The 19002-nt window shown below is 38.5% G+C and overlaps 1 protein-coding gene and 1 pseudogene across 1 annotated transcript; both read left to right on the forward strand.

The window, feature by feature from the left end:
- Positions 1 to 494: 494 nt before the first annotated feature.
- On the forward strand, positions 495 to 10868 carry LOC116317636 (myosin heavy chain, fast skeletal muscle-like). Its single transcript, XM_039611394.1, has 39 exons — positions 495 to 713; positions 811 to 954; positions 1040 to 1196; positions 1312 to 1339; positions 1427 to 1538; positions 1631 to 1723; positions 1816 to 1879; positions 2067 to 2165; positions 2255 to 2358; positions 2452 to 2590; positions 2693 to 2811; positions 2909 to 3058; positions 3143 to 3313; positions 3409 to 3715; positions 4087 to 4163; positions 4241 to 4328; positions 4421 to 4538; positions 4652 to 4775; positions 4855 to 4991; positions 5090 to 5345; positions 5498 to 5740; positions 5870 to 6046; positions 6153 to 6298; positions 6394 to 6484; positions 6570 to 6959; positions 7220 to 7346; positions 7476 to 7594; positions 7789 to 7985; positions 8068 to 8251; positions 8335 to 8500; positions 8609 to 8733; positions 8827 to 9135; positions 9223 to 9426; positions 9509 to 9634; positions 9722 to 9892; positions 10028 to 10132; positions 10220 to 10315; positions 10431 to 10562; positions 10751 to 10868. Exons 1-39 carry the CDS (start codon positions 510 to 512, stop codon positions 10766 to 10768), a joined length of 5817 nt encoding a protein of 1938 aa, XP_039467328.1. The 5' UTR covers positions 495 to 509; the 3' UTR covers positions 10769 to 10868.
- Positions 10869 to 15386: 4518 nt separating this feature from the next.
- LOC116317657 lies at positions 15387 to 17986 on the forward strand (annotated as a pseudogene).
- The last annotated feature ends 1016 nt before the right edge of the window (positions 17987 to 19002 follow it).

Raw genomic sequence — 19002 nt, forward strand, 5'->3', positions numbered from 1 at the left:
TCTTTTTTACTATATCGAGCAGCTAGGTGTCAGAAATTCCTGACCAAATTGAGGAGAGCGCAAATGCTGAGGAGGCAGAGCTGTTGTGTATAAAAGCAGCAGCTCTGAGCGTTTGCTCTAACTGACAGGCGTCCAAGTCGGGTGAGTACAGTAAAAGATTCATTTAATATGTCACTGTTGGATTATTCTAATTGTGAATTAAATAATGTATTGCATGCATTCGTGTTAAGTTACTTATATTATTTTACTCACTCCACAATTTTTGGGGTTTGTAATAGATTGCTGGAATCTTTAAAATACTTACAAAACAATGTAAAACTTGCACTCATCTACCTTTTACCATATTTTATAGCACCTTGACGTACACAAGGTATTAAGGAGTTTCTACTGGCATCACCTGAGGTAAATTCCATAAATCAAAAACAATGGAAATTAATTATGGGTTGTGTACTAAACATATGATTTATGTTTCACTTGGTCATATTTTCAGTCTTCCTTAAAGTGCCACCATGAGCACAGACGCGGAGATGGAGCAGTACGGCCCGGCGGCCATTTACCTCCGGAAGCCAGAAAAGGAGAGGATTGAGGCCCAGACTACTCCATTTGATGCCAAGACGGCCTTCTTTGTGACTGATCCTGATGAGATGTATGTCAAGGGCAAACTTGTCAAGAAGGAGGGTGGTAAAGCCACTGTTGAGACAGAGGGAGGAAAGGTAGATGAATAATCGACGTACTTTATCTATTTGTTAACTATGTAGTGCCGAACTGTGAAAGATGATGTTGTCTGATGGATCATTAAAATCTATTTAGACGGTCACTGTAAAGGAGGATGACATCCACCCTAGGAACCCTCCAAAGTTTGATAAGATGGAGGACATGGCCATGATGACCCACCTTAATGAGCCATCTGTGTTGTATAACCTCAAAGAGCGTTATGCATCATGGATGATCTACGTAAGTTTTCACTTTGCTGTGTGTGAAAGGAAAATATCGCACCGATCTGTAAATGTTTAAATGATATTTATTCTCTATGATACAGACCTACTCTGGGTTGTTCTGCGTTGTCGTCAATCCCTACAAGTGGCTTCCTGTATATGATGCTACATGTGTAGCAGCATACAGAGGAAAGAAGAGGATTGAGGCTCCACCCCACATCTTCTCCATCTCTGACAATGCCTATCAGTTCATGCTCACTGGTAAGATCAATTCCCTATTAAAGCTTTTAAATGCAAATTAAAGACAGATGGCATTTAATCATTGATGATGAATCGATGATGAAGCAGAACTCTGTGCTGTATGTCTTTCTTTTAGATCGGGAGAACCAGTCTGTCCTGATTACGTGAGTATAATACAAACTGTATGCAAAATCTATAAAAACTTTAAGTTACTGAAGATTAAATTTAACAATGTGTCCCATAATCCCCAGTGGAGAATCTGGTGCAGGAAAGACTGTCAACACCAAACGTGTCATCCAGTACTTTGCAACAATTGCAGCTCTTGGAGCTAAGAAGGCTGAGCCATCACCTGGCAAAATGCAGGTAGATTCTTTATTCAGCACCAAAGACTTTGTGACAAAAAAGAAAATCGATTTTGGAAGATCAGCTCACATAATCACAATATATTCTTGCAGGGCTCTCTTGAGGATCAGATTGTTGCTGCCAACCCTCTGTTGGAGGCCTACGGTAATGCCAAGACTGTGAGGAATGACAACTCCTCTCGTTTTGTAAGTTATTAAGACAGAATTAATGTAAATAGATAAAATATTTACTACTTCCTCTCATGAAAGGAAATATTAATAAAGATCTGCCTCTCTAGGGTAAATTCATCAGGATTCACTTTGGCACAACTGGCAAGCTGGCTTCAGCTGATATTGAAACATGTAGGTTTGAACCACAGTGCAAATTGCCGTTATCTGTGATAGGAATAATACTTAATTAGTCACTTAAATTTATTCAAGCTCTGGGGAATGAGTATCAGACTGATATATCTAGAAATAGGCTTGAGCTTAATGTGTTTGTCTGTGATGTCAAATGTCTACAGTATCTAAATGACTTTGTTCTTCTTAGATCTGCTGGAGAAGTCCCGTGTCACCTTCCAGTTGTCTGCTGAGAGGAGCTACCATATCTTCTATCAGCTGATGACTGGCCACAAGCCTGAGCTTCTGGGTATGTTGATAGAACACCAAAATTTAAATTTTCAATGCATTAAATACCAGATCTCAACAAAACCTCATGAATTTAATTTCTTCTTTCAGAGGCTCTTCTGATCACAACTAACCCCTATGACTATCCAATGATCAGTCAGGGCGAAATCACTGTCAAGAGCATCAATGATGTGGAGGAGTTCATTGCAACAGATGTAAAATCACATTTGACACAGAATCTTATACTTAACCATAAATATCTTCTTTTGTTTTATTTATTAATAGCTGATTTCATTTTTTTCTTACAGACTGCTATTGACATCTTGGGCTTTAGTGCTGATGAGAAGTTAAGCATCTACAAGCTGACTGGTGCTGTGATGCATCATGGCAACATGAAATTCAAGCAGAAGCAGCGTGAAGAGCAGGCTGAACCTGATGGCACTGAGGGTAAATGATAAAATAATATAATTTTTATTGTGAAAATTTTCTATAATTTCCAAATACTTGAAATACTGCATAATAATTAGGTATTATACTCCAATCCAACAGTCGCTGACAAGATTGCATACCTACTGGGCCTGAACTCAGCTGATATGTTGAAAGCTCTGTGCTACCCAAGAGTCAAGGTTGGCAATGAGATGGTGACCAAAGGTCAGACTGTCCCACAGGTAATTAATAAAAAGGCTTCATGATATCACATTATAATTATAAACATTATAGCTGTATTCATATGGTTTTGAATAATTATAAATTCTTGTTTGGCAGGTCAACAATGCTGTCTCGGCTCTGTGCAAATCTATCTATGAGAAAATGTTCTTGTGGATGGTTATCCGTATCAATGAGATGCTGGACACAAAGCAGCCCAGACAGTTCTTCATTGGAGTGCTGGATATCGCTGGATTTGAGATCTTCGATGTGAGCACTTGAGACATTTCACTACATTTGTTAAATGTTAAATACTGTATTGCAGTGAAATTACACATGTTTGTACTATTACAGTTCAACAGCTTGGAGCAACTCTGCATCAACTTCACCAATGAGAAACTGCAACAGTTTTTCAACCATCACATGTTTGTCCTGGAGCAAGAAGAGTACAAGAAAGAAGGCATTCAATGGGAGTTCATTGACTTTGGTATGGACTTGGCTGCCTGCATTGAGCTTATTGAGAAGGTAAACAGCTACTCTGGAAGAAATGTACATGTGGCTGCATATGTTACCTCTGTTGAAATTCACAAATTTTAATATGACATATGACATTTTCTCAGCCAATGGGCATCTTCTCCATTCTTGAAGAGGAGTGCATGTTCCCCAAGGCCTCTGACACAACTTTCAAGAACAAGCTGCACGATCAGCATCTTGGCAAGACCAAGGCATTTGAGAAGCCAAAGCCTGGAAAGGGCAAGGCTGAGGCACACTTCTCTCTGGTTCACTATGCTGGTACAGTGGACTACAATATCACTGGCTGGCTGGACAAGAACAAGGACCCACTGAATGACTCAGTTGTGCAGCTCTACCAGAAGTCTTCAAACAAACTGCTGTGCTTCCTTTACGCAGCCCATGCCTCAGCAGAGGGTAAGAAACAAAGATGATCTGAGTAATGACAAAACAAGTATCCGGTATAGATGATTTACATATGCATATGCATGCATATTTGAATAATGTGAATATGTAATATGTAAAGTTTTGAATACAGAATTATAATAGAAATTTCAAATTATACCTACAAGAAAGTGAGCAAAATTAATACAATTGTGTAGTAATCAATAAATATACATTGAAATTCTAGATGATGGACATCTTTTATAGTCAGAAATATGAAACTCACTCAGATAAAATTAATGTAAATAAATTACTGTTCTGTGGACTACATTTAGTTATTAAAAGACTACACTTTTAAACATTTCTCAGTTCTCACTTTTTAAATTCAATGTTTATGAAAACAGAGGCTGCTGGTGGTGGTGGCAAAAAAGGTGGTAAGAAGAAGGGTGGTTCCTTCCAGACTGTCTCTGCACTTTTCAGAGTATGTATAGATTTATATTATTAAAAAGTTTAAAAGCTTATATATAAATATTTTAGCCTAATGATGCTGATCTACAGGAGAATCTGGCCAAGCTGATGACCAACTTAAGAAGCACTCATCCTCACTTTGTCCGTTGCTTGATTCCCAATGAGACAAAGACCCCAGGTACCCCACAGGGCCCCACAGTCCTATTAACTGCAAAAATGACAGAGTGAAATGAAGAAATTTTTGAAACATTATGCATTTCTGACTCTCAGGTCTTATGGAGAATGCCCTGGTCATCCACCAGCTGAGGTGTAACGGTGTACTGGAGGGCATCAGAATCTGCAGAAAGGGTTTCCCCAGCAGAATCCTCTATGGTGATTTCAAGCAGAGGTGACAGCACATTACTGTATTAGACAGCAGAAATGATTTCATTGTTGTTGTAAAGGGCAAACTTGAATATGATGGATGAAAAATCCAAGTAACAACATGATTCTCTCTTGAAGATACAAAGTGTTGAATGCCAGTGTCATCCCTGAGGGACAGTTCATTGACAACAAGAAAGCTTCAGAGAAGCTGCTTGGCTCCATTGATGTGGATCACACACAGTACATGTTTGGGCACACGAAGGTACACTTCATTATATTAATAGACATTACAAAAACACTGTCCATTTGCAGTTGTACTTATGCTTTCAATGATTAAATAGGTGTTCTTCAAAGCTGGTCTGCTGGGAACTCTTGAGGAGATGAGAGATGAGAAACTGGCTGAGCTGGTGACCATGACTCAGGCTCTCTGCAGAGGATACGTCATGAGGAAAGAGTTTGTGAAGATGATGGAGAGGAGGTAACATTATCATACTAAACTCTACTGTCTTTTGTATAGCCTTCCTTACAATAAGATCCCACTATACTAAAAGTGATACCATAATGTTTGGTTTTTAGAGAATCTATCTTCGCCATCCAGTACAACATCCGTTCTTTCATGAATGTCAAGAATTGGCCATGGCTGAAACTGTACTTCAAGATCAAGCCTCTTCTGAAGAGTGCTGAGACTGAGAAGGAGCTCCAGAACATGAAGGAGAACTATGAGAAGATGCAGACAGACCTGGCTACTGCTCTGGCCAAGAAGAAGGAACTGGAAGAGAAGATGGTCGCCCTGCTGCAGGAGAAGAATGACCTGCAACTTCAAGTGGCTGCAGTAAGTCATAAACAAAACCAAGTGCAGTAATGTGACATCTATGCATCTGCCACAAGCAAAATGCAGTTTTACAAAACAGCAAATCGCAGTATACATAATACATGGTACACTGACCATGAATGATATTATTACGTGTTCAATGTGTACTGTAGGAAGTTGACAACCTCTCTGATGCTGAAGAAAGGTGTGAGGGGCTCATTAAGAGCAAGATCCAGCTCGAGGCCAAACTCAAAGAGACAAGTGAGAGACTGGAGGATGAAGAGGAAATCAATGCTGAGCTGACTGCTAAGAAGAGGAAGCTGGAGGATGAATGCTCTGAGCTGAAGAAGGACATTGATGACTTGGAGCTCACCTTGGCCAAAGTGGAGAAGGAGAAACATGCCACAGAAAACAAGGTTAGTTCATACTGATTGTAGTTTTCACCAAAATACAAAAGCATAATATGTTTATATGCTGTAATGTCTTATTTTGCCATTTTAATTTGTTAACTTTGATGGGGAATTCCAATGTATTATTTATTTCAGGTGAAAAACCTGACAGAGGAGATGGCATCTCAAGATGAGTCAATTGCCAAGTTAACCAAGGAGAAGAAAGCCTTACAAGAGGCCCATCAGCAAACACTGGATGATCTCCAGGCAGAGGAGGACAAAGTCAACACTCTGACCAAGTCCAAGACAAAGCTGGAACAGCAAGTTGATGATGTAAAAAAAACACTTTAATGGATGATGATTGTGTTTTTATGAATAAATTCTTGTTAGTGAATCATTGTCTTACAAACCACTTGAATTAAGTGACATGATTTTATAGCTTGAGGGTTCACTGGAGCAAGAGAAGAAGCTCCGCATGGACCTTGAGAGAGCCAAGAGGAAGCTGGAGGGAGATCTGAAACTGGCCCAGGAATCCATAATGGATCTGGAGAATGACAAGCAGCAGTCTGATGAGAAAATCAAGAAGTAGGGCTTTTTTTGTAAATAATTCTCTTTACACACACTGCATTGCAATAATCATATAGACTATGATCGTAAAACCTTTCTTCTTCCACTTACAGGAAGGACTTTGAAATCAGCCAACTTCTCAGCAAGATTGAGGATGAGCAGTCTCTTGGTGCTCAGCTTCAGAAGAAGATCAAAGAACTCCAGGTACCATTATCTTAGGTGAATATTATGTTAAGTGAAACTAAAACATGTCAACTCAGTAAGTCTTTGTGGTGTTATTACCCTAAAGGCTCGTATTGAAGAGCTGGAAGAGGAGATTGAGGCTGAGAGGGCAGCTCGGGCTAAGGTAGAGAAGCAGAGAGCCGACCTCTCCAGGGAGCTTGAAGAGATCAGCGAGAGGCTCGAGGAAGCTGGTGGAGCAACAGCTGCTCAGATTGAGATGAACAAGAAGCGAGAGGCTGAGTTCCAGAAACTGCGTCGTGATCTTGAAGAAGCAACTCTGCAGCATGAAGCTACTGCAGCAGCTCTCCGTAAGAAGCAGGCTGACACTGTTGCAGAGCTCGGAGAGCAGATCGACAACCTCCAGCGTGTCAAACAGAAGCTGGAGAAGGAGAAGAGCGAGTACAAGATGGAGATTGATGACCTCTCCAGTAACATGGAGGCTGTCTCTAAAGCAAAGGTGTGGACATTGTTTATAGAAATCAGACTTTGCTTTTTTCACATTTCAAAACCTTTAAAAGCAGATATTCATAGATGTAATCATGTTATTATTACTAACACTCCTGTGTATGAATAACTGTTGATATAAGAAAAGATTAACATAACATAACATAACATAAGGTAAGATAACATGAGATTTTAAAAATGTAAAAATTTGAATCTGTATAACTGATTACAATCAGACTTTTTTCTAAATAAAAATGTTAACCATTTTGACAGGGCAACTTGGAGAAAATGTGCAGGACTCTTGAGGATCAACTAAGTGAACTCAAAGCCAAAAATGATGAAAATGTTCGTCAGCTGAATGACATTAATGCCCAGAAGGCGAGACTACAAACAGAGAATGGTAAGGGGACATAAAACAAAAAAACTGTTCTGTCTCTGGAAATTATTCACATTGACTTGACCTAAAACTACCATCAATCAGTGGATAAAATTAAACAAGCTAGGCTTAATACATGTGTGTTATTTACAGGTGAGTTCGGTCGCCAGCTTGAGGAGAAAGAAGCTCTCGTTTCTCAGCTCACAAGGGGCAAGCAGGCCTTCACTCAGCAGATTGAGGAGCTGAAGAGACACGTTGAGGAGGAAGTGAAGGTTGGAACTATTTTCTGTCTTCTTTTATATCATAGCGCTTACTAATTTAAACACATAAGTTTTAAATCAGTTGGATTGTCCTCTAAGTTGGTTCCTAGTTGTTACCATTTAAATATCTCATGTCTCAGCATTAGAATTTAAAGTTGATTTAAACATTAAAGTTGTACATCTGACATTGATTGTGTGTTCAACAGGCCAAGAACGCCCTGGCTCATGCTGTTCAGTCAGCACGTCACGACTGTGACCTGCTCAGAGAGCAGTTTGAGGAGGAGCAGGAGGCCAAGGCTGAGCTGCAGCGAGGAATGTCCAAGGCCAACAGTGAGGTGGCTCAGTGGCGATCCAAATATGAGACTGATGCCATCCAGCGCACTGAGGAGCTGGAGGAGGCCAAGTAAGTCATGATTCTTTCATTGTTTAAATTGGTTTTCACAGTTGTTTCACTCTTAATCATTACAAAATTATTTTAACAACAGGAAAAAGCTTGCCCAGCGTCTGCAGGAGGCTGAGGAATCCATTGAGGCTGTGAACTCCAAGTGTGCCTCACTGGAAAAGACCAAGCAGAGGCTGCAGGGTGAGGTGGAGGACCTCATGATTGATGTGGAGAGAGCTAATGCTCTGGCTGCCAACCTTGACAAGAAGCAGAGGAACTTTGATAAGGTAAAGTTTTAAACATAACTAATATGATAAGAAGAGGGATACACCCATAATAACAACCAATTAATTAACCTATATTAACATAGGTCCTGGCAGAATGGAAGCAGAAGTATGAGGAGAGCCAGGCAGAGCTGGAAGGAGCCCAAAAGGAGGCTCGTTCTCTCAGCACTGAGTTGTTCAAGATGAAGAACTCATATGAAGAGGCTCTGGATCAACTGGAGACCATGAAGAGAGAGAACAAAAACCTGCAGCGTATGCTTATCTTGCTATAGATCATATGGATATGATTCTAATGTTTATATTCATTTATGTGTTATGTTACTGTAAGTACTGTAACTCTTGGCTGTGTTTGCTCTGTAGAGGAGATCTCAGATCTGACTGAGCAGATTGGTGAGACCGGAAAGAGCATCCATGAGCTGGAAAAGGCCAAGAAGACTGTTGAGACTGAGAAGTCTGAAATTCAGACAGCTCTGGAGGAAGCTGAGGTAATGTATTTTATAGAATCTTACTTTGTTTTTAATTAACTTTATAAAAGTATCCCATCTCCAGTTTATGTTGAAATAAACCTTTATTTAAAGGGAACTTTGGAGCACGAGGAGGCCAAGATCCTTCGTGTTCAGCTTGAACTAAACCAGGTGAAAGGTGAGATTGACAGGAAGCTGGCAGAGAAGGATGAGGAGATGGAGCAGATCAAGAGGAACAGCCAGAGGGTGATTGACTCCATGCAGAGCACTCTTGATGCTGAGGTCAGGAGCAGGAACGATGCCCTGAGAGTCAAGAAGAAGATGGAGGGAGACCTGAATGAGATGGAGATTCAGCTGAGCCATGCCAACAGACAGGCTGCTGAGGCCCAGAAACAACTGAGGAATGTCCAAGGACAGCTTAAGGTGAGTTGTTAGATCATTTGTGTGTTTGTGTTTTTTTATTAACCTAAAAGCATAAAATGATAATATCTTTTGTTTGTTTGAAATCAGGATGCCCAACTGCACCTTGATGATGCTGTCAGAGGACAGGAAGACATGAAGGAGCAGGTCGCCATGGTGGAGCGCAGAAATGGTCTGATGGTGGCTGAGATTGAGGAGCTGAGAGCCGCTCTGGAGCAGACAGAGAGAGGACGCAAAGTAGCTGAGCAGGAGTTGGTTGATGCTAGCGAGCGTGTTGGACTGCTTCACTCTCAGGTTGGTGTTCATTACTTTACAAGAACTTTGTGGCATCAGAGAGTGAGAATCACATCATTAAAGTTGTTCCTTTTTCATTCAGAACACCAGTCTTTTGAACACCAAGAAGAAGCTGGAGGCTGACCTTGTCCAGGTTCAGGGTGAGGTGGATGATGCAGTTCAAGAAGCAAGAAATGCTGAGGAGAAGGCCAAAAAGGCTATCACTGATGTAAGTTAGTACTTTACAAGCCTTCTTTTCTTTTCAAAATTCTTGTTCATGCTTGATCAGTAATCCCAATACCACCCATAATTTCAGGCTGCCATGATGGCTGAGGAGCTGAAGAAGGAGCAGGACACCAGTGCTCACCTGGAGAGGATGAAGAAGAACCTGGAGGTCACAGTCAAGGACCTGCAGCACCGTCTGGATGAGGCTGAGAACCTCGCCATGAAGGGTGGCAAGAAGCAGCTCCAGAAACTGGAGTCCAGGGTATGTACTGCATATATTCTTGAGTTATTATTCAAGTATTAAAAAATAACACTTTGATTTCATCATATGAACTCCACCTTTTTTCTTTGCACTCTAACATTCATTAAAAGCTGATTATTTATCATGGCATTAAAGGTCCGTGAACTGGAAGCTGAAGTTGAAGCTGAGCAGAGACGTGGAGGTGATGCTGTTAAAGGAGTCCGCAAATATGAGAGGAGAGTGAAGGAGCTCACTTACCAGGTCATTAATTACACATTTATCTAGAAATTCATAATTTCCTAAATTGTTTCTTCTCCAGCTGTAAATAACAGTTTCTTATCTATGCAGACTGAGGAGGACAAGAAGAATTTGGTCAGACTTCAGGATCTGGTGGACAAGCTGCAGCTCAAAGTCAAGGCTTACAAGAGACAGGCTGAGGAGGCTGTGAGTAAAATGTTTTGTGACCTTAAATATTGAAAGATTGTTAATCGTGTAAATATAGCTCTCATGTATGATCAGATATTTTTTTAACAATCCAACATAATGTAATACTGAACAGGAGGAACAGGCCAACACCCACATGTCCAGACTGAGAAAAGTCCAGCACGAGATGGAGGAAGCTCAGGAGCGTGCTGACATTGCTGAATCTCAGGTCAACAAACTGAGAGCCAAGAGCCGTGATGTTGGAAAGGTAATTCATCTGATCCCGTTTTAAATTTGTTGTCTTTAGATAGATTATCTTTTATATTATATTATTATTATTATTAATTTGGTATACACTGATAGAATTTAGTTTATGTCTTTCTGCAAAATCACATCGGATAAACTTTAAAATGTTAATATGTGTTGAATAATTTGATTTTTTTATGATTTTTCTAGGGTGAAAGTGCTGAGTAAGAGACATCTATTTGGAACCTTTTGTCAGCGTTCATAAAATATGAAACAGCTGCTAAATTGTCTGTTTACAATGTATTAATTCAATAAAATCTTTCTTCTGATTTCATTACATTTAATCAGTATAATGTTTTCTTTATTTTACAAAAGTCACACTGGAAAATATAATATTCAACACTGTAGTTTCTTCAGAAGAATCCTCATTTATACTTACAGGACATTTAGCAAATGAGGACAGCACCTCTGCTTAGCATCCCTCCTAGCTTTCAGTATCAGTGCCAGCAGGGTTAGCTTTAACTGAAGAAACCATATCTTACATAACCTAAGATAATTTAAACATAAATGCTCTATAATAAGCAAAGTGTCCATTTAGAATGACAATTAATTCCCACTGTCATATCATTTAAACAAAAAAGATAATAATTAAATATTAAAGAAATACTTTCAGTATCATATATTTGAGAAGAACAGAGCTGTACACGGTTTAAATTAGTTTATATTAATCTATACACACTAGATAATATATAACACAGATTATAAATTTCTGGATGGAGTTTTAAAAGTTGTACCCACTAATGCCATAAATCACGTTGTATCAGTTACATTAAATATGTGTCACTACAACAGTGCACCATTTACAGTCTTTAATTAGTTAAAAGCTCTCCCTGTAAGCTAAATATTAGCACAAATTCAATGAAACATACTTCACAAATAAATAAATCTAAAGATGCCTGATTTGGACTTTTTAATGCTGTCAGCTTAATGAATGCTTTTAATGGGTTTATAAACACAGACATCATGTTATACTGATCATGGAGAAAAACAAAACTCTTGATGTTTAAAGAATAAATTACATGTTATACAATACTTTTTTAATTTCTGGGGCTTTTAAAAGCTGTTACATTAAAAGCTGTACAATAGTGTACTATCTGAAGTCTTTAAATCAAAGTTACTAGTACTTGTAGGATATAGAGATAAACTCAATATACTCTGCTTCCCATTAAAATTGCACATGCACACTGACAACCTTATTTGTACTCCAGATGCCTGCCTGTTGATGCTTACTGGCACATAAAGCCACAGTTGTTGGTCCCTTTCTATTTTTGATCTTACTATATAGCTTACCCAAACTGATAATGTGACGAGTCATCAAATAAATCCAATGCTGCCTTCACAAAATATGATATCTCCTCCACAGCAAATCTCATGTTACATGTAAAGAGATTTAAAGCTGATTATATATATTTTTTTAAAAGGTGACGCTGGCATATATACGTGCATAGGCTAATTATGTTATAAAAATAATTTTTTACCTTTAACCACACATAGATGGGAGAAAGGAAATCTAAACCTTTGTGAATGATCGTATGTTAACATATTCACTTTTGGTTTATTTCATTAAACACTTTATAGCATATCATATACATTATAACTGTACAGTCTCTGCTTAAATATTCAAAAACCAAAGATCAGGTATAATTAATTTTTTTGTTCTTAGTTAATAGAGTCAAAGTAAATTAAAATAGCCATCCACAGACTCAACATTAAAGAGATATACGCAGTTTTGTGTCATTTTATAGTAGAAAAAAATCAATTAACACTACTTACTTGAAATAAAATAGTTACAAAATATTTAATTGATGATTAAATGTTAATTTAGGGAAACTAGTCTAACGTCTTGTGAAGTTAGACTACCGTCTATAGTTATATTCAATCCAAATGCTAATGAAGATTGGATGCAACTAACATACATTTTTAATATTACTCTAGGTTATTACAGTGGAGAAAGAGAAAGAACAACATATTTTATTGAAACACACAGTTTTACAACAAAACATATTCATAAACTTTAATAAACTGTTTGGAGAAGAAACTTCACTTCAGCAACATAACAGAATAGTGTCCCAGCAATGGTGGGATGTACAACAGGATTTCCCCCCATAATGATAAAATGGGCAGCATTGGATTTTGTAAATAAAAATGTCTCAAAGACATAAATATAGAAAAGCACTGACATTTAAACTACAAGGAATAGAGGTTTAATGGCTCACTGAACGTGAAAATGACTGAAACATTGAGTGAGGATGATAGAATTGAGTTTGACAGTGTGGGAAGTGACTGACAAAAAGCAGCCCAAGCATTCTGGAACACAATTAGATGAGTGAATACAGATTCTCCTTATGCAAAAGTTCATTATTAATATTTTTGGTCAATTAATTAATTATTTTAGTTCGAGTTAAGTGAATCCATGTCATGGTTCCTCTTGTCCTCTCAGGTATTAACCTGCCTTCTCCTTTTCACTCCTCTTCTTGCTCTGCCTGTCTGTCCTTCTAACATGTGTGTAGGCATAAGTAATACTAATTTCCTCCAAGAAGTGGGCAAGGCTAGCCCTGGCTCTGCTTGCTTGCCTTTTTCCCATTTACACTTACCTGTAGTATAAAACTGCAGTGCTGTATCCTTAGCTATAGGGTGTGCTCTTTTTCTAGCGTGCCAACCTGCTGATCTACCAAGCTTCTGAAAATACCTATCTCTTACCTTGCACTCAACAACAGCTTTCATTAAATTATGTCTAACATTTGCAGAGGTTTCTCACATGACATGACACACGCTTTGCTCAATCACGCATTTATCTAAAATTTATTTATTTATTTTAAAAAGGTTCATAAATTCTTTCTTCTCTAGCCACTTCGTGAGGTTGTTGGCTTAACTGGGTGAAATTGGATTCAAAGAAGATTCTGTACCAAAAACCTCCTACTTATTGCACTGGTTGCTACCAGATTGCCACAGTCAGCTGTACTTCTTCAGATAAAAATGCTTTGAATACTTCCTAACTACTGCCCCAGCAGTAGAAATACTAGAAAGAGTGTGATGGAAACTGGAAATGGAGAAGGTTTGCTTTCAAAGTAAAAGCTGCACCTCAGCCAAAATTTTTCATAAAGTGCCACTATAACTCTGAAACCAACTGCCTCCGTTTCTAGTTTATGTTACACTTTTGGCAGTGTCAGTACAGCTCGGAGAGTAGACAGTGTTTTTAGATACATCCGTCACTTCGATTCAAATTACTACAGCAGAAATATGCTAGTGGCCAAAGCAAACACAAGGTTTTTGCCAGCTGGTTGGGGAATAGACCAACCAGTTAAATGACAGGTGGTTACCACTAGCCTCTAGGGCTGTATGACCAAGGTATTATTCACTCAATCCTAGACTTTCACCATAATTTTTATATATCTAAAATGGCATACAGGTTAACGTTACATGGGGAGTGGTTGCATGTCTCCAAAATACCAATAGTCATTCTCATACAGGTCATTACTTGTCCTCAGACCTCTTATTTTGGCAGAGTACTTGATGACAATAACCTCCCATTTATGTCACTCTTCGCTTTTTGCTCCATTGAAAGTGTGCTGACATATTGCATCGGTGTATGGTTCTCCAGCTGCACCGCAGCACACAGAAAGGCACTCCAGAGGGTCATCAATATGGCCCAAAAAATCATTGGACATCCTCTTCCCTCCCTGAAGGACCTGTACAGCACTCGCTGTCTCAAGAGGGCACGCAGCATCCTACGAGACTGTACACACCCAGGACATCGGGTGTTTAAGCTGCTGCCGTCTGGCAGGAGGTTCAGGCTGCTGAGGTCCCGAACAAACAGACTCAAGGACAGCTTTTACAATAGGGCAATAGCCCTAATCAATGCAAATAGCTGACCTGATTGGCTACCTCCTGGACTTTTTAGGGGAGGTAACAATGTTTAAAACAATAACAATAATAATATTTATATTTATAACAAGGTGCAATAATAATTAATGTGCAATAATAACAGTGTGCAATACACATAACACTTATTCTTCTTTTTTATTTCTAAGTTAATATACTGTGTTGTGTTGTTTGTGTTGCGTTGTGATGTGTCATATCGTGTCGTGTTGTGTTATATGTAGTGCCGACGTAGGACAGTTTTTCCAATTTCATTGTACTACTGTACTATGTATGACTGTGCAATGACAATAAAGAATTATCTTATCTTATCTTATCTTAGAGTTTAAGGCTTTGTGAATGTTGAAGGTATCAGAGACACCTAATGTCTGGATTTGCAAATAAATGGGATTTAGACAAAAGAAAATTTTGAGAATGTTACTGGCTTTCACAAGAAGCAAATGAGAAGCCATTTATACTGTTTCCTAAGGGAGCTTAAGTGGCTAGATCTTTCTAGAGAAATTTCACTGTGTCTCTCCAGAAGTGCAAGCCAAAGTGACTCATCTGTGCTCATAAAAATAGTACTACAGTAACAGTATCATAGAATTTAGAAAATTCAGTAAGAGGTTAAACACTTGATACTTTACACCTAGCAAGACACTAAAACATTAGACTGCATTGTCTGTAATGTGTTCTTCTAAAATACCACAGCTAAAAGTAGCAGAGGAAATAAGTAATTTCCCTGTTTTGGTTGTTTTGTTGTCTGTGTGTCTACTCTGCATTTTCCTTACTATTCTAGCCAGCTCTTGGATCACAGCGAACATGCACAATATGTTATTTTACTCAACATTTTAAATTGAACTTATCTTACCTTTAAACACGTGCTTTTTTAGGAAAATACATTTGGAAATTAATCAGACTATTAAAGATGACAAATCTCTTTCAGGTTAGGATATGGTGTTAACAACATATCTAATTATTGTCCTATAAATATATCCTTCTCTTATGCAAAAGACAAGTCACATCTTCTTCTCTTTGCTGGATTTATTTTTGACCATAGTAGCACCTTGTGACCTGCTGGTAAGATGGCAGACATTAAGACAAGTCTGTGCAAAACTTGGCGATGAAAGGTAATTCTGGCTATGATCCCAGACTTTTCCTTCCATTCATCATTTATCACTTACTCAGTACATCAAAATTGAAATTTAAAAACTATATGTTTATTTTTTCCTTGCAGAAACACATTAACAATTTTTTATAACAAACAATTTTCTGGTATTGAATTATCTGAGCTGGCAGTCCTTCTTAAACTCTATTCCTAGTAGAGATCTATAACACTTGTCTGGCATTAATACAAAGTCTTGCTCTGAATTTTATTTCAGATGGCTGAGATGTTTATGTCCTGTAATAGTACACCAGTGGCATTTCAAGACTTCTCCAAATTTAAAACTGAGTACTGGCTGTGATGTCGAAATGACTTGGACACACATGAGCTTAGTATAAACTCTTTCAACTTAATATCACTGTCAAGTTAATATCAAGATTGATTGGAATAAATAATTCATAAACCATGCAGCACACTATTGTAATTTGCCACTGGGTATACTGTAGACATTACTGATGTGCTCAGTATTTATGAGGACAATTACCTTGAAAATCTCTCTTGGTTTCTCCATCAAGGAAAAACTTGATGGAGCTTTTCAGCAAGATACTTTAGGTAACTTAAGGTAACACTAATGAACAGTGTTCATAATGAATATTGTTCATTATTATGAAAAACAGTTACAATATAAGTTCCCATTGACAAGCTCTGTTAATATAAAATTTCAAACTAGGCTCTTATTGAAGAGCTGGAAGACGCAGATCAGGCTAAGGTAAAGAAGCAAAGAGCCGACCTCTCCAGGGAGCTTGAAGAGATCAGCAAGAGGCTCAATGAAGCTGGTGGAGCAACAGCTGCTCAGATTGAGTTGAACAAGAAGCAAGAGGCTGAGTTCCAGAAACTGCTCTGTGCAAGAAGCAGGCTGACAGTGTTGCAGATTGCCCAGCCCCTGCAAGAGGCTGAGGAATCCATTGAGGCTGTGAACTCCAAGTGTGCCTCACTGGAGAAGACCAAGCAGAGGCTGCAGGGTGAGGTGGAGGACCTCATGATTGATGTGGAGAGAGCTAATTCTCTGGATGCCAACCTTGACAAGAAGCAGAGGGACTTTGATAAGGTAAAGATTTAAATATAACCAATATAATAACAAGAGGGATACACCCATAATGACAACTAACTAATTAACCTATATTAACATAGGTCCTGGCAGAATGGAAGCAGAAGTATGAGGAGAGCCAGGCAGAGCTGGAAGGAGCCCAAAAGGAGGCTCGTTCTCTCAGCACTGAGTTGTTCAAGATGAAGAACTCATATGAAGAGGCTCTGGATCATCTTGAGACCATGAAGAGAGAGAACAAGAACCTGCAGCGTATGCTTATCTTGCTATAGATCATATGGATATGATTCTAATGTTTATATTCATTTACAGCTTATGTTGTGGCAAAAACATTTGCATATATCAGCTCCAAGTACTCTAACTCTTGGCTGTGTTTGCTCTGTAGAGGAGATCTCAGATCTGACTGAGCAGATTGGTGAGACCGGAAAGAGCATCCATGAGCTGGAAAAGGCCAAGAAGACTGTTGAGACTGAGAAGTCTGAAATTCAGACAGCTCTGGAGGAAGCTGAGGTAATGTATTTTATAGAATCTTACTTTACTTTAAAATTAATTAAAACATATTTTCTCAAGTATTTGTTAAAATGACTTTCTAAAAGGCACTCTGGAGCACGAGGAGGCCAAGATCCTTCATGTTCAGCTTGAGCTAAACCAGGTGAAAGGTGAGATTAGAGGAAGCTGGCAGAGAAGGACGAGGAGATGGAGCAGATCAAGAGGAACAGCCAGAGGGTGATTGACTCCATGCAGAGCACTCTTGATGCTGAGGTCAGGAGCAGGAATGATGCCCTGAGAATCAAGAAGAAGATGGAGGGAGACCTGAATGAGATGGAGATTCAGCTGAGCCATGCCAACAGACAGGCTGCTGAGGCCCAGAAACAACTGAGGAATGTCCAAGGACAGCTCAAGGTGAGTTGGTAGATGCTTTTGTCAGAGACAATTTTTTTCTGCTCATCTGTTTAAAAATAGAATTGTTAGTTCCTTTACTTACTTACTGGTTTGCTTATTTATTAATTTACTTTATCAGGATTCCCAGCTGCACCTTGATGATGATTTCAAAGGACAGGAAGACATGAAGGAGCAGGTCATCATGGTGTGGCGCAGAAATGGTCTGATGGTGGCTGAAATTGAGGAGCTGAGAGCCGCTCTGGAGCAGACAGAGAGAGGATTAAGAGTTGCTGAACAGGAGTTGGTTGGTGCTAGGGAGCATGTCGGACTGCTTCACCCTCAGGTTTGTTTGTTTTTAACACTCATAACAATATATTACAATCCTTTATACAGTGCTCCTCAAAACAAAGCTATACTATTCTGTACAAATATCTGAGATAGAACGCAGAAATATGAAAAGTAAACATTAAATTAAACTGAAGTTAAATTAACTAATATATCAATGAGGGTGCCCTCATTTTAATTCCCATCAACTACAGGAGGAACAAGCCAACATCTACCTACCCAGGCTGAGAAAGGTTCAGCATGAGCTGGAAGAAGCTCAAGAGCGCAATGACATTGCTGAGTCCCAGGTCAACAAGCTAAGAGTTTGGTCATGCCATGTAACATCTGGGGATTTTACTTTGACATATACCACCTACTCAAGAACCGCAGCAAACCATGTACACCCTTTGCACTGAAAGAAATTATCTTCTTCCTTCACTGCATACAGGAGGAATATATTTGAACCCTGAGAAGTACATTGATATAGAGCAACCAGCAGAAATGAGTTCAAACATGTCATTTAAAAATTAACAACCACAAAACTGGGCAATTTCCACGATTTGTCTAACTCAGTCCAAACTGTATAGGGCAATATATTATATACTTGCAAAACTGAAATTCTAATCCAAAGGAGATTTCAATCACTTTAAGAGAGCAAAGTAGCCTTTGAGGCAATTTCCAGTACAAAAAAATAATATTCTAAACAACTAAAAAATCTATACCCTCCATCAAACCTTCATCCAGTATATTCAAGCTATTTAAGTGTGAATCACACCTTAAAGTAAACTAAATAGACAGGAAGAGCATAAAAGGTTTTATCTTGTTTATGCATGTTTACATTATGTAAAATAATAGCCAATAATAAGCGATATCAGAAATTTGTTAAACTTTTGTAATTTTGTACAGTTGGAGAATTAAAGTTTTAATTTTTAAACTTTAGTCAAGGTTTCACTTTGATTTCCACTTCTGAAAATGTCAAATGAGTCAGTTTTTGTGACTAAAATGCCCTACATTTGTGGGAACTGTTCTTTTTGAAACTTCATAGGGGAATTCAAAACAAATAATTTGACAGATTTCCTATCAAACTATGAAATTAAATAATATAAGAACAAAAAATTCACCTGCTTC

The sequence above is a fragment of the Oreochromis aureus genome, linkage group 4, assembly GCF_013358895.1.
Source record: "Oreochromis aureus strain Israel breed Guangdong linkage group 4, ZZ_aureus, whole genome shotgun sequence".
Taxonomy (NCBI): domain Eukaryota; kingdom Metazoa; phylum Chordata; class Actinopteri; order Cichliformes; family Cichlidae; genus Oreochromis; species Oreochromis aureus.

Excerpts from the sequence above, each read along its gene's own strand:
- LOC116317636 (XM_039611394.1), top strand. The coding sequence starts at position 510 with ATGAGCACAGACGCGGAGATGGAGCAGTACGGCCCGGCGGCCATTTAC. Across the intron at positions 10,133-10,219 it reads TGAAGGAGCTCACTTACCAG|ACTGAGGAGGACAAGAAGAA; the intron begins GTCATTAATTAC and ends TTATCTATGCAG. Across the intron at positions 10,316-10,430 it reads AGAGACAGGCTGAGGAGGCT|GAGGAACAGGCCAACACCCA; the intron begins GTGAGTAAAATG and ends AATACTGAACAG.